The sequence below is a fragment of the Anguilla anguilla genome, chromosome 16 (assembly GCF_013347855.1).
Source record: "Anguilla anguilla isolate fAngAng1 chromosome 16, fAngAng1.pri, whole genome shotgun sequence".
In the NCBI taxonomy this organism is placed as follows: domain Eukaryota; kingdom Metazoa; phylum Chordata; class Actinopteri; order Anguilliformes; family Anguillidae; genus Anguilla; species Anguilla anguilla.
In genome coordinates, this window is record NC_049216.1 from 36384413 (window position 1) to 36410650 (window position 26238).

A 26238-nucleotide genomic window follows, 5' to 3' on the forward strand; every position below is an offset into this window, starting at 1 on the left:
TCATGTTCACTCGATCTCCTTCCGCCTGCCTTTTACAGAAGTGAATCTTGCTCTGGGGGGTGTATTGTGTGACTCACGCAGCGCACCTGGATGTTTTAAGTTGGTTTCGGGTGTGCGTTGCACGGGATGGGGGGGGCACTGATGTGAGAATACTTAACATTCACACAAGCAGTCCTTTCTGCTGAATCATTAAAGTGCTTTTACTTAAACACTTAATCTGAAATTAAAAACCACACAGCCAGACCTTTAATATTTAATAATATGTAATGTGCATGTACACGGATACCGTTTTAACTCTTTAATAATTAGTACAATTACACTTTAGTATTTAGCAGACGCTCTTAGCCAGAGCGGCATAAATAGTACAGCTCCAGGAGTGAACATTCAGTACTGGCCCAGTCAATGATTAACCTGAAAACAATAAGTGCATTGTGAGTAAGGAATGGACTGCAGAACACACATATACGCGTAGTACAAAGCAAAACGCATATATCTAACTTAGTACTAAGCTTAATACTTAACTACTTTGTACATATGACATTGTTTTTTTTATTTGCCTTAAGTTGAGACCTATTTTAAGTTGAGAACAACAGGACTGATTTACATCCACAGTACTTTTCTCCTGCTCTTCCTGTCTCTGACTGTGAGGTCCATGCCAGTCACCTTTCACGCCCGTGATGAAGACTAGACTTGCAGTGCCACAGCCAACCACACGGGGCATAAGCTGTTTTGAGCATCAGCACATGGGGGGTACTGTTGGGGGGGGGGGGGGAGTCTCCATATGCGCGTTACAGGTTCAGTACCGGGATCAGGAGGATCTCCTGAAACACACATGACCGCGCTACGCTTTCCTTCCGGTTGCGAATCGGACGGGTGCCAGGAGAGACGCCTGAGCGGCGGGGAAGCAGTCATTCAGAAGGGCTGTTTAACTGCGTCGGCACGCCGAGCCGCGGTCAGGTGGGACCGCCATCCCGCCTCAGGGCCTTAATGCGGCCAATCAGGCCGAGCAATTCAATTAAAGCGGCGTTTGATGTCTTCGCCGCCCGCGTCCCCACAGCGCTGTGGCAGCGCGCCAGCCGCGGCTCCGCCACTCCCGGCGCGGCCAGGTTACCGTGCCAACGCGGGGAGAGGAGGAGGAGGAGGAAAAGTAATTAAGCCTGCGCTTCAAGACAAAAGGCACACTGGTGTCTTGCCATTGCCGTTATGTTTTCACAGTTTCAGTAGCTATGGCAGAAACTGTGCTGCAGGGGAAAGACGGGGAGGGAGGGAGGGAGAGAGAGAAAACGTGACTCTGTGAATGTTTGTGGGATTATATAATCAGAACTCATTAGGCTACCTGGGCCTGCCTGCTTGTAGCCGGTAAGATGGAGATTTAGGCAGTGTTTACATTGGGGCCTCAGTGGGACATATTTACTTCTGAGGTTTCATTGGGTGGGGGTAACAGGGGGGGCTGTGTTTTAGCCTATCCCACCAGGCATTTCTGTCTCACAGTGTACATGGTCAATGGCTCCATTCACACATCAAAGACCATGGTACAGTGTGCCCATTCACATAAAAACAACATTCCTCTACTATTTGTTTTGCGTGTGTGAGTGTACATGTGCAAGTGAGTGTGTGAGTGTGCGTGTGCAAGTGAGTGTGTGTGTGCGTGTGTGTGTGTGTGTGACTGAGTGTGTGTGCGCGTGTGTGTGTGCATGTGTGTGTGTGTGTGACTGATTGTGTGAGTGTGTGACTGAGTGTGTGTGTGTGTGAGTATATGTGTGTGACTGAGTGTGTGTGTGTGTGCGTGTGAGTGCAGGCCGTGCTGCAGTGCTTTGTGCTTGTGACAGATGACATGTTGTCAGATGAGTGTGGAGGGAAACAGTGGATCATCTGGGCTTTCACAGATAGTCACGGATCCACAGCAAGCGCTTGAGTATCTCGAGTACATTTGCAGTCTTTCCTCAGAAAGAGGAGGCCTGGTTCAATTCACACTGTTAAGGCTGTTTTTTTTACATTACATTACATTACATTACAGGCATTTGGCAGACGCTCTTATCCAGAGCGATGTACAACAAAGTGTATAACCATAACCAGGAACAAGTATGACGAAAACCCTAGAGAGAAGTACCAGTCCAAGTGCAGGGAACAACCGCATAGTTCAACTTGGACCCTGTAGGTTAAACTGTTTAACACTAACACAAATGAGAACAGCAACAACGCAGTCTATGCAAAAATACAAGCAGTAGTTAAGACAGGTGCATTAACTAAGTCACCTACAAAACAGCTACCTAGTTACAACCCAAAACTTACAGTCATTTACAGGGAGGTAGGGAGGGATGGGGAGAGGTGCAGCCTGAAGAGGTGAGTCTTCAGTTGTCACTTGAAGTGGGTCAGTGTCTCAGCTGTTCTGACCTCCACTGGGAGGTCATTCCACCATCGTGGGGCCAGAACAGACAGGAGACGTGTTCATTTTTAGCTTGTTATTGTTGGTATCTGGTCAGTATTGAGCAATAAAATGAGGGTCATGTTTCCTGAAATATCAATCTGTAGACCATTTTCCTTCCATTCATCATTTTAATGCATACACACACACACACTCATATGTACACAAACACACACACACGTAAATACACGCTAACATTAACTCTCTCTTTTCTGACAGAGATGTCCTGAACCTGTTAAAAAAGACAGATGCCGCGGCTCCAGCCACAACCGTAACCACAGCCCCAGCAGCCCCAGCAGCCCCTGCTCCCGCCCTCACCCCGGCAGCCCCAACACCAGCCACCAAACCACCCGCTGCCCCGGCTTCTGCGCGGCCTACGTACCCTCCAGTCTCAGTACCGGGCAAGCCAGGAGCGCCGGTTAGTATCAACTGATTTCAACCTGTAGTTAGCAGTGTAACTAGCAGCCAGCAAAACGCAGACCTAACCGTAGTTAGCAGTGTAACTAGCAGCCAGCAAAAGGTAGACCTAACTGTAGTTAGCAGTGTAACTAGCAGCCAGCAAAAGGCAGACCTAACCGTAGTTAGCAGTGTAACTAGCAGCCAGCAAAAGGCAGACCTAACCAGACCCGTAATTTAACCATGGTAAATATACATTTACTTACACATGCAGTGATATTACTGTACTTTTACATAAGTGCTTACATTTTTGTTAAAAACTCATTTAACCTATAATTTAATAGTTGTTATAATATATATATATATATATATAAAAAATAGTATAATTGTTATAAAATTAATAACTGCCAAATATACATTTTTATGAGCGAGGGCCTGTAAATTTGATGGAAAGCACCACTGTTTCTACATCCATAAAGGAATCACACTCAATATTTCACAGTTAAAATATTAAACCACTTCACTCATCTTTACTGAGAAACTTCAAGAGTCTCTTTAAGGGATTCCTAGGGTCTGCACGCATCTGCTTTTGACCCAAAAGGCTGAAATGTAAATGTAAATGTAAAATGGCGGCCTGTGTGCATGTGTGGGATGCTCTCTGGGCTCTGCTGTCTTTGAGCGGTGTAATGCCTGTGGTGGCTCAGTCCATGCCTGTGAGTGACAGGGCTTCAAAGGTGGAGGCCCGAACCCTAAAAATAGCGAGTACATAGGGTAAGAACTCCCAGTGGAGAGAAAACCCTCAAACAGTGGCAAGAAAAAAAACTCCCCAATGGGAAGAAATCTCAGGAGGAACCCGGCTATAGAGGGGGAGCCCATCCTCCAGCCTGGTGTAAAGTAGCAGATGAACAGAATGTGGCAGAAATGCTATAGCTAAGGGATCTCTCAGAGAAAATAAAACAGGTTAAGCAGGTTACAGCGGAGGTAATAGCTAATAGGAATAACAGAAGATCAAATGGTATAGTTCAGTGTAGTGCAGTTTAGAGGACAGATGTGAAGCTCCAGGCTGCATCAAGGGATAGGGCAGGGGAGGAGCAGGGCTGAAGCAGTCCATGACCACGGAGCGAGGGACAGGGCTGGAGCGATCCCATGGACTCAGGGCGAGGAAACAGGCTGGAGTGGCCTGTAGCCAAAGGCCTCAACCTCAATAGTGGATCGCGTCGCGTCCTGACAGTTTGAAAATAAACAGTGCAGATATGCGCATAGCCTAAAGCAAACAAGCGCAGCAGCAACGACAGACGCAACAGGATGAAGGGCGACGCAGCTATGACAGCCCCGGCAGGTTTAACGACCTCTTCCTGCAGACACACACAGTCGTCACGGAACCATCCCAGCCTTTCATCTCTCCTGTTTCCAAAGAAAAATGTTTGGGCTGTTTTTTCTGTCAATACAAGTTGTAACACACAGGTGTATGCAAATATAGTGAGAGCACAGCTTCGGTTTTGCCAGTTGATAAGAGGAGTGGAACCTCAGCCAGAGTGAGTTTTTAGTCCCGACTTGAATCCTGTGCCTGTATGTGACCACAAAGCCAGTGGGTAGTGTTGGGAAAGTTTACGCGGCTCCATCGGTACTAGCCGTGCGGAATGTGCAGTAGGCTTGGAGACGGTTGTTTGGGTTTGATCTGAGCCGATGGAGACCTTCACTCTGCCCCACCGAGCGTGACTGGAGGGAGTGTTGGGTTACACTCCCTACAGAAAACAGCCATCTGAAAAGGGCTGAAGGTATTTTAACTGGAACTGACCCAGTTCCACCCCTCCAACCCCACCCCCAGTACCCTGTATCAGTGGGGCCCAGTGTTTGTGTGCTTAGGTCTGTGGGTGACTGTGCCCAGACATGTTCTATCATGTTCCATACGGCCCTCAGAGATTGGGCGAAGCTCGTTCCTACTCCCCAAATCTATAATCGACTAACCCGTCATGGTTCATCCCAGGATCTGCCTCCGTGCACCACCTAAAGGGGGGGGACCGCAAGGTCCAAAGAGGGGGGGGACAGGTGCAAAGGGGGGGGCGCACAAGCCCAAAGACGTTAACCACACCGTTTACCCTAACTAAACGAGCCACCTGGCAGCCGTCTTTATTCAATTTTTTATTGATATGCATTTTATTTTTTTCCTAGACCCCACAGCTGGTACATTTGCTATTAAACATCTGGCAGACAGTCGTCTCATCCTCAGTTTGCTCTGGAGGTCCTCCAGGAGCCTCTGCAGGAAGGCGAAATCGGAGCATCAGCGTCGTTAGCATTTGCGCTCTGTGGAGAACTTATTTCCCTCCCTCCCCACGCAAGCGGATGGACAAGGACTTGGATCCTCCTCTGGGCCAGGTCCCAATCCCGGTCCTTTCAAGTGGTCTCCTTTTTTTCCTTTTAGTGTTTGGGCAGGGCGGCCTGCAAGGCAGGGTGATTGAACCCTCAGCCAGCCAAGGGTTGTGCGTAGTTCCCAGCCATTCAAATATGTTTGCCACCATGTTTACATTTTTTAAATGATGATATCAAGCCTGATAATCACCTGTCCTCTGTGACCGCAAGTAACTTCTATCCTACCGCAAGAGCTGCTTTTGTTCTGTTTATGTTGTGCATCTGCCCTTTTCAGGAATGTTTTTTTCTAATGATTATTTTCCTTTGAGAACAGTGATGTTTACATTGCTGGGTTCTGTTGTGGCATGCGTCTCGGCCCTGCATTGCCCTGCTTTAGGGATTTCTGCAGCTCTGAGTGCTGAGGGTTGTGTGTTCCGAGGAGGCGAGCTCTCAGAGCAGCGGATCCCAAAGTGAACAAATCGCGGTTGTGCTCCATGTGTCGGGGGAACCATTCCCACAGTACCTCTGCTGCATCCCAGTGAAGCTGAAGTCCAGCCCAAACTGGCACAGCGGAGGGCACAGCGGAGGGCACAGCGGAGGGCACAGCGGATGGCACAGCGGATGGCACAGTGACGTGGGACTGAGGGGTTTAACTTGAGACTGTGAGGTTGCAGTCATCACAAGACGCTGTAAAGCTGGGCGTTTTTCCATCTGAGCCGCCCTTAACGCTCCTCCCTCCCCCTGCAGGGCACCTTCACCGAAGTCCCCGCCTCCAACGTGCGCCGCGTCATCGCCCAGAGGCTGACGCAGTCCAAGACCACCATTCCGCACGCCTACGCCACCATCGACTGCGACCTGGGCGCTGTCCTGCAGTTGCGCAGAGACCTGGCCAAAGGTGAGGGCGGGGCCAGTCTAGGGCTGGGGACCAGTCGAGGGCGGGGCCAGTCTAGGGCTGGGGCCAGTCGAAGGCTGGGGCCAGTCTAAGGCAGAGGCCAGTCTAGGGCGGGGGCCAGTCTAGGGCGGGGGCCAGTCTAGGGCTGGGGCCAGTCGAGGGCTGGGGCCAGTCTAAGGCAGAGGCCAGTCGAGGGCTAGGGCCAGTCTAGGGCTGGGGCCAGTCGAGGGCTGAGGCCAGTCTAGGGCGGGGGCCAGTCGAGGGCTGAGGCCAGTCTAGGGGAGGCCAGTCTAGGGCTGGGGCCAGTTGAGGGCGGGGCCAGTCTAGGGCGGGGGCCAGTCGAGGGCGGGGCCAGTCTAGGGCTGGGGCCAGTCGAAGGCTGGGGCCAGTCTAAGGCAGAGGCCAGTCTAGGGCGGGGGCCAGTCTAGGGCGGGGGCCAGTCTAGGGCTGGGGCCAGTCGAGGGCTGGGGCCAGTCGAGGGCTGGGGCCAGTCTAAGGCAGAGGCCAGTCGAGGGCTAGGGCCAGTCTAGGGCTGGGGCCAGTCGAGGGCTGAGGCCAGTCTAGGGCGGGGGCCAGTCGAGGGCTGAGGCCAGTCTAGGGGAGGCCAGTCTAGGGCTGGGGCCAGTTGAGGGCGGGGCCAGTCTAGGGCGGGGGCCAGTCGAGGGCGGGGCCAGTCTAGGGCTGGGGCCAGTCTAGGGCGGAGGCCAGTCTAGGGCTGTGCCATGACCTGACCGTAAGCACCGGAGATTATCACCTTTAACCTTTCAGGAGCTCTAAACCACCAGTGCCAAGCACTGTGTGTAGCAGTATGAGGCCTGTCCAGGTGAAATCAATAATTATGCCAACTAGGAATTGTGAGGAAATGCAGCAGATATTCCCATGGGGGGGGGGGGGGGGGGGCTGACATGTCAGGAAAGACGTAAGGTGGCCTTAACTGTGAAGTTGGTTGTAGCTACATCCAGCATTGTGATCAATATTTACACCTGTTGCACCATCTAAAAATATGACTAGGCAAAGTTAAGTCCAGCGTAGACAATGCACGTTCATGTTGCTACATTCTATCTTACGAATGTGGCTAGGCAGTGTGCGTTGCTAGGCTACAATACCACTACTGCTGGATTTCCTGACATTAGTCATATCCCCTAAAAGTATTCCGAGAAGCACCACTGGCATAAAATCTTAGTGGTATTAGCAACTGCAATGCTGGAGACAGCACACCACTCGGTCCGAGACGTGCTGTAACTGAGGTAGGAGCTCATTGATTAATTCAAACCGCTCAACCCAGCTGAAACGAAAGCGGTCAATCAACTTTCTATCCCCATGTATATGGAGAGGATTTATTCGGTCCTGTGATATTCCCTCATGTCTGGAAGTGCGCTGGTTGTGCAACCTATAAATGAGACACCGTATTCAGAGGTTGTTTTTAAGTTACCGAGGAAAACAGTCTGAAAGTTTCACTCACGCCTATCCCATAGTGCGCACAGAGCTTACACCCAAACGTAGCGCTACGCACAGCGTCTGACCTTGAGCACATTGCACATCGGACTGAACCATAAGCCCAGACGTGCGTCCAGCGGCTGCAGCCAGCCCCGGGATGCTCATCGGTGTGAGGGACGACTTCTCTCAGCAGCTCTCTGATGTTTTGGTTTGCCTGTCTGGGGGTGTGGGGTTACCTAGGTAACGCAACAGCGAGCCCAGGGTCTAGCGCGCACTGTGCATGCCAGCATGACAGCAGCTGGGGGAGGAACAACGACCTCCATGCTTTGGGGGGTGGGGGGGGGGGGGTCTGAGGTTTGTGATGGAAACACACAAAGTTCAGCACAATTGCAGCACGTCCTTGAATGAAGGTTGTCCAGGGGGAGGGGGAGGGGTTATAAGTTTTAGTTGGAAGTAAGACTAGACTAGTTTTTTGTTTCCTTGATGCGTTTAGACTTCTCCTCCCCACTCGGCAATCACTCTCTATTTGGAAAAATACACTTTTTCCCATGATCCCTCTCCCAAGGCCCTGGCTTGCTCTGTGATTGGACCTCAGGGGCCTGGTGCTCTGTGATTGGGCCTCAGGGGCCTGGTCCTCCCTGAGTGTTGGGTCTGGTTAATGTGATCAGGCAGGTTCTGGCTATTCTGCACCGCAAGCCAGCGGGGGTCCTCGGTCTCCCTGCCCCCCCCCCTTAATCTAATGACTGACTGGCACTCTCATCCAAGAGCACACCAGGCCAGAATGATGCCGGCGGCTACACCAGCCAAAGGCCTGGTTCTGTGGGAGCTGCATGGAGAGCCTGTCCAAAGCCATTTCAGTCCCAGCAGCAGCTCCCCAGGGCCTGGGCTGTCCTGACCCAGGCTGGCCTGACCCTGTCCAACTGGTACCTGGAGCTGCCCCTCCTGGGCCCAGCAACTGCCCAACAAATCCGCCATTCACATCTTTAACATTCCTGCATTAGGCGCTGAGGAACACGTAGATAATCTGAATAATATTACAGACGTTATTAGTGAAGATCCAAAGAGTGATTTATGGTTCAGGACAGAAAGGCGCCATGTGCTCCATTTTTGCAGCTCGTAAAATGAGTAAAATTTGTAAATATGTACCTGTCAGTGCAGCAGACAAGTATATCATTCCTGACATGCAGATGACAAATTGCTGTGCCTTGTGATTTTTAAATTCTATTCTATTCTTAGTATGCAGGTTGTCGGGTTCTTTATACCATTAAGTTGGAGTGCTTTTTTTTTTTTTTTCTTTTGTCTTTTTATCTTTTGTTCAAAAGCAGAATGGCTTCAAAGATCAAGCCATTCGTCACTCGAGTAACAGTTTTCAAATCTGTCGGGCGTTCACGCCAACCGCCACCAGTGCTCCACCCGCGAGCAGAGAGCTAGACGAGAAGAACCCTAAAGGCAAAAAGAATGAAAAGTGCTGAGTGCCGTATGGTGGCTGGTGGCCCATGGCCAGCGGGAGCGTGGAGGGCAGCTGGGGCTGCCCCCGACAGCAGGGCCCAGTTGGGAGTGGCTTTGACATTTGCTTCCTATAGAACTGCATCTGTTTGCCGAAGACCTGCTTCCTCAGACTTTGTCCTGCCAACAAACACAGCGCTTGGATGTGGGCACGTGCAGCGCAAGCGGTTTCAGGGTGTCGGAAATAACAGCGCGACTCATCGCCGACAGTGGTCACATGTACAGCCACACTGACTCACACAGGGCAGCACACACTGACTCACACAGGGCAACACACACAGACTCACACAGGGCAACACACACAGACTCACACAGGGCAACACACACAGACTCACTCAGGGCAACACACACTGACTCACACAGGGCAACACACACTGACTCACACAGGGCAACACACACACACTCACACAGGGCAACACACACTGACTCACACAGGGCAACACACACAGACTCACACAGGGCAACACACACTGACTCACACAGGGCAACACACACTGACTCACACAGGGCAACACACACTGACTCACACAGGGCAACACACACTGACTCACACAGGGCAACACACACAGACTCACACAGGGCAACACACACAGATTCACACAGGGCAACACACACAGACTCACACAGGGCAACACACACAGACTCACACAGGGCAACACACACAGACTCACACAGGGCAACACACACTGACTCACACAGGGCAACACACACTGACTCACACAGGGCAACACACACAGACTCACACAGGGCAACACACACAGACTCACACAGGGCAACACACACTGACTCACACAGGGCAACACACACAGAGCTGTTGCCCAGGTCACTCGCCATAAGAATAGCCGAAGGCCTGCAGTGGCTGTTTAAAATTTGGCAGGACCTACAGCAGATAAATTTAAACGGTTAAATTTGAATGTTTTTCCAAGATTATTTTACATTTGTTTCCTGGATGGTTATAACCCCTGCTGTGAAGCCGAGCTCAGACGGGAAGGACTGTTTCCTGGTACCAGGTGTCGCTCAGGCTGGAGGCAGAGGGCTGCAGTCCTCAGCCATGCTGGGACAGGCTTGGCCAGGCGCCATTTTATCTGCCTCAGGCCCCCAACCGCCTGAGCGTTAACTCCTTCAGCTCCGCTGAAATACCTGCAGATGACTATTTAAAAAGAATTTCCCCAATTTTCATGACCGCTACTTTTGATATGATACTATGTTTTGGTTAGAAACCTCTAATTAAGACTAGCAAAATGTTTGGAATATTTTATCAATATTTGACCCCAGTGTGCCAATGAGCACCCTCCCCCTCACTGTGGGGATGGCTCAGTACAAGGTGTGGGGGTGACCCAGAACAATTTGGGAGGGTCAGTAGAGCAAATGTTGTTTTTTTTTCTCAGCTGAGTAAATTCACATTTGCAGTATTTCACACATTCAGAACGTTCTCACCTATGAGAACATTCTCATGTATGTCTCACTAACCGCCATTATGGCTCTAGGCGTGCATCTTAACGCCTGTCTCGCTAACCGCCATTATGGCTCTAGGCGTGCATCTTAACGCCTGTCTCGCTAACCGCCATTATGGCTCTGGCCGTAGATATTACCACCTGTGTCTCACTAACCGCCAATATGCCTCTAGTCCTGGAGCTTCCTGCCCGTATCTCACTGGCTGCCATTATGGGTCTTTGCACAGATCTTGCCGTCTCTCACCAGCTTCTTATGTGTGCTTTTCAGAGGAAATCAAGGTGTCCGTCAATGACTTCATCATCAAGGCCGCTGCGGTCACACTGAAAGTGAGTATCAGCTGTGCGATATCGGTGACTCCAGTGATAACACACACTATGTTAAAACCTTCACAGCGAGCATGCAGGTTTGGTAGGCCCGTCATCCTGAGGGGGGGCATGGCAGTTTCAGAACCCATGCCATTGGAGCTGTAGTTAATCAATCAATCAATCAATCAATCAATCAGTGCTAATGTGCTCGTACCTTCAGGTGTAATGAGGAGATTTTGACCCTGTTTCATCTACAGCCCAGGGTTCAGTCATTTTATGCGGTGATGTGGAGCGTCACTCTGAACCCAGAAGTTGGTAATTAAGCTGTGAACGTGGGCTAAATGGGGGGGTGACCTGTAAAAAGGATGGCGGGAAATGGAGAGAGCGCATGAGGAAGAGCGCAGGAGGAATAAAACAGGAGGAAGAGCGCTGGAGGAAGAGCGCTGGAGGAAGAGCGCAGGAGGAAGAACGCTGGAGGAAGAGCGCTGGAGGAAGAGCGCAGGATAAAGAGCGCTGGAGGAAGAGCGCTGGAGGAATAAAACAGGAGGAAGAGCGCAGGAGGAAGAGCGCATGAGGAAGAGCGCTGGAGGAAGAGCGCTGGAGGAAGAGCGCTGGTCTCCGGGCAGAACGGCGCTCTGATCGTAACCAGGCGATCACGCACGCGTGTCCTGACACCACGCCCACCTCGATGGCACCCAATGAGAAGCAAGCAGAGCTGCACCCTTTTCCTCTCCTGGATAAACAAATTAAAATAAACAGAAATAAATCCAAGATTGTGATGCTCTGTAGCGTTCCTAAAAGGCGCAGAATACGGTGGCGCTGTCCGGGTGGCAAGGTTAGGCAATGACTTAATCCCCCCCCCCAATAAGACATCCCCCTCCAACTGTCTCATTCACAGCCGTGTGTATTTATATCAAATGCTTCGGCCTGAAGAAGCTAAAAATAGACGCTGTCTTTCCTCCCTGGCTTGATTGCCTGGCAGTGATGAGGTAGCCCAGGGAATATCTCTCCCTCTCACTCTCCCCGTCTCCCTCTCTCTCCGTCTCTCTCTCTCTCTCTCTCCGTCTCTGCCAAAGCGTAGCCGCCTCGCCTTGTCATTTCAGTTGGACAGCTGGCAGAGCCCCCCCCCCCCCCCACCCCTTCTCAAATGCAAAAATGCTATAATGACAGAAAATACACTTGTAAATACTGCCAAAGCGGACTTACAGAAACACTGAAATACACGTCTCTCTCTCTCTCTCATCAGCCAGAGTGGGGGGCGGTGTGGGGATGTTGGCCCCCTAGTTGGATTCACAGCCAGCTGAGCCATCTGTACTCACTGCAGGCTCTGTCACTCAGTCACTGTGCCCCGCCCTCTCACATGCTTATTTCAGGAGTCAGGAGTTTAGTCATGTGACGGAAACATGGGGAGTCCTGGAAATGCAGTGAGCTGTCTCTTCAGGGCGAGAAATGATCACCCTATGAGCACTACAATCGGAGCGTCGAGGCGGAACATGTGATGGCACTGAGCAAAGCAGGAGGCATTTATGTCCCCCCCCCCCCCCCCCCCAGGGATGAGCCACGCCCGATGACGTGCTCCACTGGGATTGTTCTGCTGGTCCACTGGCTGGCCGCACATGCACTGGAGTCTGGAAGCATTTCCTTTCCCTTCTGAGTGAAAAAAGACTAATTCATTTGCTAAGGACTCCATGTACAGACCTGGTAGATCTGTACACAGAAAGGTCTATACCCTTCTCAAAGTAAGGAAAAAAATAAATAAAGAAACTCTGGGATTCAGAACCATAATCTACTGGTCTGGAGCCCAGCTCCCTAAATCTTATGCCACACTGCTCTCCCTTTTAGCTGTGTCCACTTTTACTCTGTTTTGTTGCTTAGTAATCTAGGGTTTGTCTTCCTGCCAGTGTGATTGATAGTATGTGGTTCAACACCCCCCCACCCCCAAACAGGAGCTCCCGGAAGTGAATGTGACCTGGGCAGGGGAGGGGCCACAGGCCCTGGATTCCATCCATATTTCCATCGCCGTAGCGACGGACCGAGGCCTCATCACCCCCATCATCCGGGATGCAGCCAGCAAGGGCGTGCAGGAGATCTCAGCCAACGCCAAGGTATGGAGAGGGAAACCGGTCGCCACGGTTACCACTGCTTAATATCAGGATGATACTGACTGTGTTAGCAGTAAAAACCAGACGTGTGGTCCTCCTTATAAAACAGCCAAACCTGACTATATTATATCCACTGTGGGTTATTGCAGTGGAAGCGAGTGCATGGTTTGTGGTTTTTATGGTGGCTGTATTGGGTCTTTGTGGTCATGAATGGAATATAAAGCTGTAATGCAGGATATCCATGTAATAAATGTAGTCACATAACATTCATAAGAGCTGCACAAATCAACCAAGGCTAATCAAAATATGGAATGATGAAAACTATTCTGTAACAACTGCATAAATAATTAATACCTACAAATCAGATATACAAGTTATGAAAATGCATTTGTGCCAATGCAGTTATGTATCTTTCTGAAAGCTGCTGTTCTGCGCATGTACTGTGTGTGTGTGTGTGTGTGTGTGTGTGTGAGATTACGCTTGGCTGGGTGAACAGTGACGCAGAGCAGGCTGGGGCCCTGCCGCTCGTCTCGGCGCAAAAGTGCCTTCCTGGGGGGGGGGGAGACCTGCAGCCGCCAGCCTGCCTGCCTCCAGGTGCGTGCGGACGCACACCACCACCTCCCCCCGTTCAGATAAACGCGCCCCCACGCTCCCGCGCCCCCGCGCCCCGTCTGGGGCATGCTAATGCGGCGGCCTGGCTCGCGTTTGGGCCGCAGATCGCTGTGATTACTGCAGAATCGAATTTCGCCGGGGGCGTGGAGCGCGATAACCCTGTCACACGCCCCGCTGGCTCGGGTGCCCACATCCGGCACATTCCAGCTGTGCCGCCAAACGCAGCGGCAGGAGTGCCCGGCCCGGCCGGAGAGGAACCCGCCGCGGTTAGATGGACAGATCACTCAAACACACAACCACTGCTAAATGCCAGGCTGTCCAGGTTTAACAAGAGCACGCACACCTACCGACAGGTGAAAAATTTAAATAAAAACCTGCAGAAATTTGTGGAGAAACATAACGAATGCAGATGCTTTCATACAGGTGTACACGGCATGATACAATTACGCAATTAACATCCTATCAGGCTCTGTGGCATGTATAAAAATGCTGAGCATACCCAGTTGACCTCGATTTTGGATCACAATGGCAAGAGGAAAAGATATGTGACTTTGAAAGATGGTTCATTATTGGGGCACAGATGGCAGGAGCTTCAGTCATAAAGACTGCTCAATTGGCTATTGTTTCAATAGGAACAGTGACTGAAGTGACATCTGCATTCAGATCTATGGGAAAGACATCAGTAAATAGGGTGCGAAATGGCGGTCGAAAGCACACATTGGATGACGGTGACGCTCGTGCATCAGTGCGATATGTAAGGAAAAACGGAAGAGCAACTCTTCCTCAGGTGGCTGAGAATGTCAATGCAGGACATGATCAGACTGTCAGCAAGTACAGTCCATCAGCTACTACATAGAGAGGGATATTATAATAGGGTTGCAGTGCAATAACCCCTCATTGCAAAGGCGAATGCACACTTGAGAGTTAAAAAGAGTGGAAAAACCAAAGGCACTGGTCTTCAAAGATGTGCTCAGATGAGTCAGCCTTCACCATATTCTCCACAAGTGGGCCGTGTGGTGTGGCCCACACCAAGAGAACAGTACAGGCCTGAATGCTTGCCCCCTACAGTGAGGGGGTCTGGTGGCTCTGTTATGGAATGGTTTGATGAGTATGAAAATGATGGGAATCATATGCTTTGGCCTTCACAGTCACCAGAACTCAACCCAGTTGAACACCTATGGGAGATTTGGGACACGTGTTAGACAGTGCTCTCCACCACCATCAAAACACCAAATGAGGGAAGAATGCTGTTCCATCCCTCCAGTAGTGTCAGAGACTTGTAGAATCTGTGCCAAGAGGCATCGTAGGCATATAAATGGCAACCCAGATACATGCATTGAGTTTTGACTTTTTTTTTTTTTTTAACGGAGACGTTTCCCTTTAGATTTTTCTGCAGTGATTGGAAATTGAGACTCATTTTAACCGTCCTCCATACTGCTGCACAAATCCCCATTCTGCTTTGCTTCCGTATTTTAATAACTGAATAGTACACAACGGGCCATTGAGACGTTCTCACAGACTACAGAGCATCCAGCGCTGCTTCCAGCCTGGACCTGAATACCCAGAGGGTCCCCCTTCCTCTCTGCCTGGTACATGCCTGACAGGTGGGCTCATCGCAGATCTGATAAAACACACATATTTCAGCCTGCACAAGGCTTGTGTTGCCTGGGGATTTCTAATGTGATGAGTTGTGAATAATTTTAGACACCTATATTAAAAACACAATTTCTTCAATTCCCTGACACCTGTAAAGTTTACAGACTTCAGTAAGATTCAGTAAATATGGAAGGGGAACTAGAGCTGGTCTCTGAGATCCCTATACTTGTTGTTTTGCGAGGGAAGGGGAAAGGCCTGGGAATGAGAGGTGTTCAGACGGTGAGAATGTGGCTTTGATTAGGGGGGAGAGATTGTGGAGAGAGCGCCACGCTGCAGCATGTTCAGCTCAGACACCTGATCTCCAGGAGATTCCCTTTCAGGCTTAATCGTGAGTCCAAATGGATGCAGCTTAGCAGTGAAGGTGAAAAACCAGTTTTTTCACCCATTCAGGGCTTTGAGCGATGGATTACTGTGTGTGCGTGTGCGTGTGTGTGTGCGCACGCAATCCAGACCTGCAGTAATTACACCGCTGGTATTATGGGTAACTGTTTTTGTTTTCTTTGTCAGTCTATTTACTGACATAGTGGTAGATTGTGTTGGATATCTAGTTTTTAGATGATCACCTTTGAGAGAGAGACCGTATAATTTGATATGGAAATTCTGTCTGCTGTCTGCTCTCTCCCTCTATCTCTCTATCTGCCTTCTGTGCCCCACAGGCATGGGAAGGAACACACTGCAGGTCTTATCTCTGCAGACCTGGGGTGTCCTGCAGTTCTCTCTCCTCTTAAAGTTTTAAAACACAGGACCCCCAAACTACTGGGGTCCAGAGGCCCAGCACGGCTGCAGAACGCAGGAGGACCTCGCTTCCCTTTTTGATTTCAAATCTGAATGCAATCTGTGTCATTTCATTCAAGTCACTGATTGAAATTCTTAATGTCTGTATAGATAATGGTTGCTGAAACCAGTCAAAATTGACATTTTCAGAAGCGCTTCAGTTTCTAGCCGAAACCAGCGCATTGCCATTTGGTTTTGTCACATGGAAAATATGCTTCCTGAAGGACATGCGCAGGGCTTTAAAATCTTCCTATCATGGGGGTGCCAGAGAATGGAGATTAGCGAATGCCAGGGCGGGGGGAGGGGGGAATCGCAGGTAGAGATAAAAAACAATGATTTTTGACATGCCCAGGTCCTGCTGTGCTGCTGAATTCAGTGTCTGTTTCCCCAGCATATTCCCCTCTGTACTTTGCACATAGGCTACTGATTTCAAATTAAGATAATTAAGATAATAACTGAATTTCTAATAATTTAAATGATTAACCAGATATGGTGCAGCAGATAATGTAAACAGGAGAATAATGATGCAAGGATGGCTGCTGTGAATGAGAGCGATTCCCTTATCACCCTTCAGTCTGAAGACTTCATGTTGTACTGCAGTTGGAAGTCTCTCTAAACTTTGCCAAAATGTAAGTATAGTTGCATTTGATTTGCCGTTAACACTATTATTTGTGAGCAGATACCCTACCATTAATTTTATGCAGAGGAAACAAAGACTGATTTCAGAAGAACACCCATCTAGGCAGGGAGGACACTGGATGAAGTGAATGTCCATCTGAACAAACTCAGAGGCTTAGTATTTTTGCTGATACAGTGTTAGATTGTTTTGGCAAGAGTGTTCTGTTGGTGTAGCGCTAGAGTATTTTTGTTGATATAGTGGTAGATTGTTGTAGAGTATTTTCGCTGAAATAATCACAGGTTGCACTGCACTGACTTTACTAATAAGTAGACGAAGGGCCATGCGCGTACACACACACACACACACACACGTGGATGCACACATATGCACACGCACACACCCAGACACCTCTGAGGCAGAACCACTTAACCCAACCCCAGTATGAGACGTTAAATTAATGAACAACCACCTGTTGTGTGGTGTGGTCTCAGAAGTACGGTTCAGATTTCAGATCAAACTCAACCTATGAAAGCTCAGCTTCCAGTTCCTGTTCCTTCACTCACAGCGCATTCACTGCTCACAATATCCCAGTCTTATGCTCACTGGAACACTGTGAAAATACATTACTGTTGAATGAATCCGTGCTGTAAGCAAATTATTAGTATTCAAATAAATCTTCTGACCTGACTTTCTGCATGCATATCTTACATTATACACACTGTGCTTTTGTCTTAGTAGCATTCATGTCATGGTGGACACCATCCTGATGGTGTTCCCTGATTGAGATAATATTGTTTCATTGGCAAATGTGTGATGTCAAAAGTGAATTCTCACTTCAAATCCGTATTTTGTTGGGAACAAACAGCACAAATGTTAAAAGGCTTTAAAAAACAGTTAATTGTACTTTTGACATTCAAGTGGGAATGTTTTTATATGATGGTATTCTACCAGAAACAGACCGTTTCAGTCTCATCATGTGAAGACAAAGGCTGGCTGTGTGTCTGGGTTAGGATACTTAGTGCTGAACCCTTTCTGGCATCAGCAATGCCTGAGGGTGTGTGTGAGTGTGCGCACCTGTGTGTGTGTGTGTGTGTGTGTGTGTCTCTGTATGTGTGTGCGTGCGCGCATGTGTGCATTAGTATCTGCTGTTCTGATCATTAACTGGCACACTTGCGAGGTGAAAGTATGAGAAGTCTGTGAGAATGAATAGATAATGAACAGAAAGAATGGACAGTATGAGGATGGACAGAGAGAATGGATGGTGTGTCACCCAGCAGCTGACTAGCACACTTGTGTGTTTGCGTCCCCAAACTCAGGCCCTGGCACAGAAGGCGAGGGACGGCAAACTGCTTCCAGAGGAATACCAGGGCGGCTCTTTCAGGTAAAGACAGCACACACAGCGTAAACACAGTTCACACAGGTAAAAACCTCCCCCCGCCTCTCACACACAGCGTAAACACAGTTCACACAGGTAAAAACCTCCCCCCGCCTCTCACACACAGCGTAAACACAGTTCACACAGGTAAAAACCTCCCCCCGCCTCTCACACACAGCGTAAACACAGTTCACACAGGTAAAAACCTCCCCCCATCTCTCACACACAGCGTAAACACAGTTCACACAGGTAAAAACCTCCCCCGCCTCTCACACACAGCGTAAACACAGTTCACACAGGTAAAAACCTCCCCCCGTCTCTCACACACAGCGTAAACACAGTTCACACAGGTAAAAAACCTCCCCCCGCCTCTCACACACAGCGTAAACACAGTTCACACAGGTAAAAACCTCCCCCGCCTCTCACACACAGCGTAAACACAGTTCACACAGGTAAAAACCTCCCCCCGTCTCTCACACACAGCGTAAACACAGTTCACACAGGTAAAACCCTCCCCCTGTCTCTCACACACAGCGTAAACACAGTTCACACAGGTAAAAACCTCCCCCGCCTCTCACACACAGCGTAAACACAGTTCACACAGGTAAAAACCTCCCCCGCCTCTCACACACAGCGTAAACACAGTTCACACAGGTAAAAACCTCCCCCGCCTCTCACACACAGCGTAAACACAGTTCACACAGGTAAAAACCTCCCCCCATCTCTCACACACAGCGTAAACACAGTTCACACAGGTAAAAACCTCCCCCTGTCTCTCACACACAGCGTAAACACAGTTCACACAGGTAAAAACCTCCCCCTGTCTCTCACACACAGCATAAACACAGTTCACACAGGTAAAAACCTCCCCCCGCCTCTCACACACAGCGTAAACACAGTTCACACAGGGAAAAAAACCTCCCCCCGTCTCTCACACACAGCGTAAACACAGTTCACACAGGTAAAAACCTCCCCCTGTCTCTCACACACAGCGTAAACACAGTTCACACAGGTAAAAACCTCCCCCTGTCTCTCACACACAGCGTAAACACAGTTCACACAGGTAAAAACCTCCCCCTGTCTCTCACACACAGCGTAAACACAGTTCACACAGGTAAAAACCTCCCCCTGTCTCTCACACACAGCGTAAACACAGTTCACACAGGTAAAAACCTCCCCCCGCCTCTCACACACTGTGTAAACAGTTCACACAGGTAAAAACCTCCCCCCATCTCTCACACACAGCGTAAACACAGTTCACACAGGTAAAAACCTCCCCCTGTCTCTCACACACAGCGTAAACACAGTTCACACAGGTAAAAACCTCCCCCTGTCTCTCACACACAGCATAAACACAGTTCACACAGGTAAAAACCTCCCCCCGCCTCTCACACACAGCGTAAACACAGTTCACACAGGGAAAAAACCTCCCCCCGTCTCTCACACACAGCGTAAACACAGTTCACACAGGTAAAAACCTCCCCCTGTCTCTCACACACAGCGTAAACACAGTTCACACAGGTAAAAACCTCCCCCTGTCTCTCACACACAGCGTAAACACAGTTCACACAGGTAAAAACCTCCCCCTGTCTCTCACACACAGCGTAAACACAGTTCACACAGGTAAAAACCTCCCCCTGTCTCTCACACACAGCGTAAACACAGTTCACACAGGTAAAAACCTCCCCCCGCCTCTCACACACTGTGTAAACAGTTCACACTAAAGCATCGACTCTGGGTCAGATTCACCCATAAGTCCACAACAATAAATGGGGCCACTACATGGGGTCTATACATGGGGTCTGTGCATGGGGTGTATACGTGGGGTCAGTACATGGTGTCGGTACATAGGGTGTATACGTGGGATCGGTACATGGTGTGTATACGTGGGGTCGGTACATGGTGTGTATACATGGGGTCAGTACATGGGGTGTATACGTGGGGTCAGTACATGGGGTCAGTACGTGGGGTCAGTACATGGGGTCAGTACGTGGGGTCAGTATGCATGTTTGGCTTTGGCTGGTGGTGTTTCCCCTGCTCATGTGGGGTGTGGGGTTTTTAAATGAAGCGCATGTTAGAGTGCAGTGTTATGGAGAGATACAGGCCTGCCTCTCACTGACAGTAACTGCAGGCATCTTGCCTGTCATGGAGCAGAGCTAACACAGCGGAAACCTCAGGAACTTTGACCCACTTAATCCCACACTACCGCTGCTCAGACTCACTGCTAAACACTGTCAATCAATCAGTGTACTCGCTCCCAACAAATCAAAATGTTTTTCTCTCCAACAATCAGCACAGTGATTGGTCCAAATCTGTGACGATATCATACGGTAGCTCCACCTATTTTTAGTTTGAGGAGATGTCAGTCTCCCGTTACAGAAACAAATATACAGGCTATAGGGTCCAGCCAACACTTGCAGCCAAAGTTTTAACCAACTGAGCCCAAAATGGATTAGATTATTTACATGAAATATGACTCTCTTATGTGGATGAAGCCAGACTGCCCACACAAAGCCTCCCATTCAGTGAAGGGAATTGTTCATTCATAGAGATGCACTTTAACTCAAGGTGACTGGCATAACCCAGGGGTTTGTAAATGCCATATCTGTATATACTGTACGTACTTCAGGATATCTGACTCACTGAGGGGACAACATTTCTGCATGCAGAATTCAAAACTCTGATACATTTGCTTTAATGTGAATTGCACTGCCCAGAATCCTTTGCAAACTGCTGTGTGTAAAAGCCGTCGCGCCACATAAAACACGGAGCTGAAAAATGCGCGCGCGTTTATGTAAAGTTAATGCCGTACGGAGGTGGAGATTGATGTTCCCTTCGGAAGCCCACGCTGGTCGATGTGCGAAGACACCCAAGCGCATAAATTACAGCAGCATTCATTTCAGAAGGGGGAAGGGAGACCGTTTTATTTATTTATTTATTTTATTAGGTTTTTTGTTTGTTTGTTGTTTGCCTCATCAGAGGCAATGGGGGGGGGGGGGGGGGGGGGGGGGGGGGGGGGGGGGGGGGGGGGGGGGGGGGGAAAGGGAGTGTGAGAGACAATAAATTTGCGGAATGACCCGGTATGTTTCACATTAGACCTGTCAGTAGCCAATGCTGTTTCGTCTATATATTTTTCCTGCTACTTCACTCACAACAAACCGGCGGTCTGGATTGATGCCTGCGATTGATCGCAGGCTGTGGCATGCTTTAAGCAAGCAGTTCATGAACCACTTCCTCCATTTACTTTAAAGTGGTGATGCCATCCACGTTTGAAATACGCGTTTTATATGAAAATAACAGTCATGTCCTGTTTCTAAGGAAATGTCAGGTGATGAAATACTGATGTAGCATTCTGTAGCACGGCTCACCGGTTGGCTAAGCGCCTTACAACGTCAGAGCTGTTTTAGTTTTCAAGGTTGAGAGAACAGCAAGTGAATCACCAAAAAACCTTTTAAAACCCGATTCTGAGTCTAATGTTACATTAACTTATAAACCGTGTGACTTATCTTTCTGCATCTCTATCTAGAACATTAGATCTGCCAGCTGAATATGGCTAAACTGTTTGTTGAACTTCAAAGGTCTAAACTACTAAAACGGAGTTTCTCTGAGCTTTTAGTCGCCTGTAGCAACAGGCCCTCACGCTAACCGCCCTGGGCCAGTCGCTGTGTCACACTGATTAGTGCTAACAAAACACGGTGATACATGGCGGTCGTATTTGGTTAACAAAACACTGTGATGCCTGACATGGTCATAGCTAGCTACAAGTTTAAACACACATCACGTCACACAATGAAAGTACCCAACATTTGACAAAGACCGTAATGCTAACCTTAGCTGGGTCCGTGCGTGTCCATTTACAGTACCAACTGCCTCCAGAAGCTAACGTTAGCTACCTATCCAGCCAGTTTAAAGGGAAACATTAGTTAGGCTTGCATAAGTTTACTTACCTTTACAGTAATTTCTGTATGAAAATGATTTTCAAGTCCCTTCTTCAACTTAAGGTGTGGTGCCTTGCAAGTTCATTTATTGTTAATTTGTATCCATGGAAGCGCTTGCAAACACCGAGAATAAAATAGCGCCGTTATTTTCAAATAAGGACCGACGCACCGGAAATGCAGGAGCATAATTAAACGGAATGCGGAAGTGTTTGTGCTAGGAGCGAGCCTGATTAGGCAGTTAAAAACTGTTACAGTCTGATAGGTAAGTTAAGTGTGTCTGGCAATCGAATAATAAGGACAATATTCATATTAGCAATATTATTAGCAATAGTTCTTATTAATAATAGTTATCCTCATTTGAGAATAATTATTATTGTTATTAGTATTATTGTTAGTATTAGTATTATAGTAGTAGTAGGCTAGCGGTTACAGTAGCAGCAGTAGTACTAGGAGTAGCAGTAGCAGTAATAGTAGCAGTAGTAGTATGTCAGTGGTGCCCAGTCATGTGCCATGGAGGGTAGAGAGTAGGTTTTTCTTTCCAACCAATCACAGCACCTGCTGATTTCAGAAATGAACACATGATTGGTCATTGTCACTTGTTTCTCTGAGTGAGCTCACTGACATGTTTCTGGCCTCCTCAGCATCTCCAACCTGGGCATGTTCGGCATCAGCGGGTTCAGCGCCGTTATCAACCCGCCCCAGGCCTGCATCCTGGCTGTGGGGCGTTCCCGGGCCGAACTGCGCCCCCCAGAGGACCCCGCCCAGGGTGGCCTCAGCCGGCAGGAGCTCATGACCGTCACCCTGTCCAGCGACGGGCGGCTCGTGGACGACGAGCTGGCGTCTCGCTTCCTGGACAAGTTCCGGGCCAATCTGGAGAAACCGCAACGCATGGCACTGGCTTAGAGAGAGAGAGAGAGGGGGGGGGGGGGGGGGGAGAGAGAGAGGAGAGGGGATTTTCGAGAGATGGAGCAGGTGGAGTTCAGGCAGTGTGCTACTGTTTAATATGCAGAAGAATGGACAGTATCACATGTGTAAGATAGCTGCTTGCAACGTCTCAGTGGGTTCGCTGTATTTCCTTTAATTGGTGACATTCATATGGAATTCAACAGCAATTCATTCACTTCTTGCCTATTTTGTTTTTTTAAAACCTACCACCAACCCCCCTCCCCCCCCCCTGCATTTTTTTAGGCACCTCAGAAATGTATATATTTGAATCTGTGGTGGCTGCTGCAGAAGAGACGTGTTACTTCTGGTCAAACACATTTGTCTTTACTGTTGCGTCTATACTGTACTAAATGTACCTGCACAGTTCCCATAGCAACCCCATAAAAACCTCCGAGGGTCTGATGGCCGTACGCTGAGGGCTCTTGTGTGTTAGGCCGCTCGTTTGCGGCGCGGAGCCACGCTGCTCTGCTGCTGAACGCCGCTCCAGCGCTCTCCGCTCGGACTCTAAACAGTTCCGCTGAGTACAGGACAGATTGCCAGCGTGTGCGACTACTTCCCAAGATCCTGTTCTTTGTTCTAAGTTATTAAAAAGCCGTATGTCTAGCCAAATCAATAAAAATCAATTGCAGAAACTTACAGTAGGTTGCTTTTTTTTTCTCTTTTCTGTAAAGAGAACTGTACCTGTGCATGTGGTTGTGCGTGTGTGCGCGTGTGTGTGTGTGTGTGTGGCTGTGCATGTGTGTGTGCGTTTCCTTGTGCAACTGCATGTGTGTGTGGGGGAATCAGTCATTAACTGTGTGTACGTATGCTTATATAGAGGAAGAAATGCACATGTCCAATTTCATTTTGGTGACTTAATGAGAATCTAATGCATGAAAATAATTGTCTACATGCCAATTAAAATGAGCTAGTGGACAGCCAGCGTGGCTCAGCCCCGTTGAGAACAGATGTTTAGTGCACAGCTGGTCCAGGCTGAAATCGTGTCCACACACGCGTGTGCTCATGTACATGGCATGTAGAGAGCGGGGAGAGAGACTGAGCCATGGCAAGGGTCATGTGATCTCTCCCGTGTGGGCGGGGGAATCTGAGAATGTGCTGGCAAACAGGGATGTCCTGGGATGGAGTCTCTACCTGCATGCCTTAACGTCCGTGTGCCAAAGAACCTTCTTTCTCAGCCCCATTAAAAGTGCTGCTTACTGCATTACTGCTTTACTGCTGCGTACTGCATTACTGCTTACTGATACTGTTGTGCTCCTGCAAGTAAGGACACAACATAGCCCACCAGTGATCTTCCCATTGGTCAGTTAAAATGCGCAGTATCCAGCGTGTGTATCTGTGTGTGACCATGTGTGTTCCCCTGTGTGTGACCATGTGTGTTCCCCTGTGCATGCTGGCCTCTTCCTCTGTGTCATTGGTATGAGCAATCCGATCGAGATTCTTCCTAGCGTGACTCAACAGCCTGGAGTCCTGGGATTTCTTTTGTTCTTTTTTCTTATTGGTTTATGTATCCATGCCATGTTTATGTTTATGGTTAGAGCTCCATGTTGGCAAAGTAATTGCCTGTTGGGGATTTGTTTTAAACCATCTGTCTGTTTCTTTCCAGGTGACCATCTCAAGACTTTTTTCTCTCATTATAGTCAATGAAAGGTACAAAGTGCATGTATGTTCACATACAGAAATAACAGGCTTCTGCTTTCTCTCAGTGCTTCATTTCAACACTTATATGCCTAAACATTATATTTAGATTATATTGTACTGAATGTATTGGTGACGAGGTAAATAATGGTACAAACTATTCTCAGGTGATTCCAACCAAGAGCAGTTTCACCTCCAATCTCTCTCTGACACAAAATCGCCAAAAAGGATGTCTGCACCTTCACCCCCAAAGAACAGCAGAATATCTGTTCCCCCCCCCCCCCCACCCCCACCCGCACATTTACCACTGTCACCCTCCGCCCCGCCTCCGCCCCTCCCATCCCTCACGCTATTGGTGGGTTTTGTCCGACAGCACATGTCTGTGTGCGCGCTGGTCTCCGCGCTGCGTGGTAAGTATGTGCGCGAGGGAACATCCTGTACAGCTTTCGCTTCAGGCTCCAGCCGTTGCTTTGGTAGCGAGCGAAGGATGTGCGCATTTGGCGGTTGGCGGTTGGGGAATGGGGGCTGGGGGCTGGGGGCTGGGGGGGTGCATTTGGCATCTCGCAGCAGCTGGCAACAGCGTACCCTCTGTTCTGCCCTCCGTTTCACCCGTATCCTAGTAACCACAGGGCTGGAAGGTGTTCAGGAAAGGGAGAGAGAGACGAATCGCCCCCCGCCCCCCCCCCCCCCCCCCCCCACCCCCTCCGGTAGACAGTCATGTCTCAGACATGCTGCATTCAGTGTTCAGCTTCTCTCTGCATGGGAAATGCTGGTTCACAGGTGATTGGCTTTTCCACTCTAAGCCAGCAGAGCTCATAGATATAAACCTACTGTTTCACTGATCTCTCCACCACGCCACCATGCAGGTGCCTGTGCATTTGTGTGTGTGTGTGTGAGTGTGTATGTGTGTGTATATGTGTGTGTGTGTGTGTGTGTGTGTGTGTGTGTGTATGTGTGTGTGTGTGTGTGTGTGTGTGTGTGTGCGTGTATGTGTGTGTGTGTGTGTGTGTGTGTGTGTGTGTGTGTGTGTATGTGTGTGTGTGTGCGTGTGTGTGTGTGTGCGTGTGTGTGTGTGTGCGTGTGTGTGTGTGTGCGTGTGTGTGTGCGTGTGTGTGTGTGTGTATGTGTGTGTGTGTGTGTGTGTGTGTGTGTGTGTGTGTGTATGTGTGTGTGTGTGTGTGTATGTGTGTGTGTGTGTGTGTGTGTGTGTATGTGTGTGTGTGTGCGTGTGTGTGTGTGTGCGTGTGTGTGTGCGTGTGTGTGTGTGTGTGTGCGCGTAAGAAAGCTCATTCTACTTCTGGCTGTTAGCACAGGAAATTGGCTGTTTGTTCTCCGAGGCTGATATCGCTCAGTGAGCCGAACTCCCACAGTTAATTTCTGCAGTTAATCTGCAGCCAGCATCTCCACGCTTTGGGCTCCGTTTACTTTAACCGACATCCTCCTAATCTGCCCAGGAGCCCAGGCTGTGGAGTGTGTGTGTGCAGCCGCAAGGCAGCCGCCGCCATAGGAGAGGACCCCTCTACCTGTCAGGCCTCAGATCTCCAGCCTCAGGTCGGAGTGTAGCACAGTGGGTAAGGAACTGGACTTGTAACCGAAAGGTCGCAGGTTCGATTCCCGGGTAAGGACACTGCCGTTGTACCCTTGAGCAAGGTACTTAACCGAAATTGCTTCAGTATATATCCAGCTGTATAAATGGATACAATGTAAAATGCTACGTAAAAAAGTTGTGTAAGTCGCTCTGGATAAGAGCGTCTGCTAAATGCCTGTAATGTAATGTAATGTAATCTAATCTAATCTGACAACATCCACATTTAAAC

At 49.2% G+C, this 26238-nt stretch overlaps 1 protein-coding gene across 2 annotated transcripts in view; it reads left to right on the forward strand.

Moving 5' to 3' along the window:
* pdhx (pyruvate dehydrogenase complex component X) overlaps window positions 1-26238 on the forward strand; it is a 60677-nt gene that overhangs the window by 29964 nt on the left and 4475 nt on the right. The window contains exons 6-11 of one of the 2 annotated variants that reach the window (XM_035396018.1): window positions 2645-2843; window positions 5918-6065; window positions 10728-10786; window positions 12712-12870; window positions 17845-17909; window positions 22483-23422. In XM_035396018.1, the coding sequence (XP_035251909.1) occupies window positions 2645-2843; window positions 5918-6065; window positions 10728-10786; window positions 12712-12870; window positions 17845-17909; window positions 22483-22744 (892 nt within the window). In that variant the 3' untranslated portion in view covers window positions 22745-23422. Of the gene's footprint in view, window positions 1-2644; window positions 2844-5917; window positions 6066-10727; window positions 10787-12711; window positions 12871-17844; window positions 17910-22482; window positions 23423-26238 lie in introns of those variants that run through there. The other variant, XM_035396017.1, reaches the window with a different exon arrangement.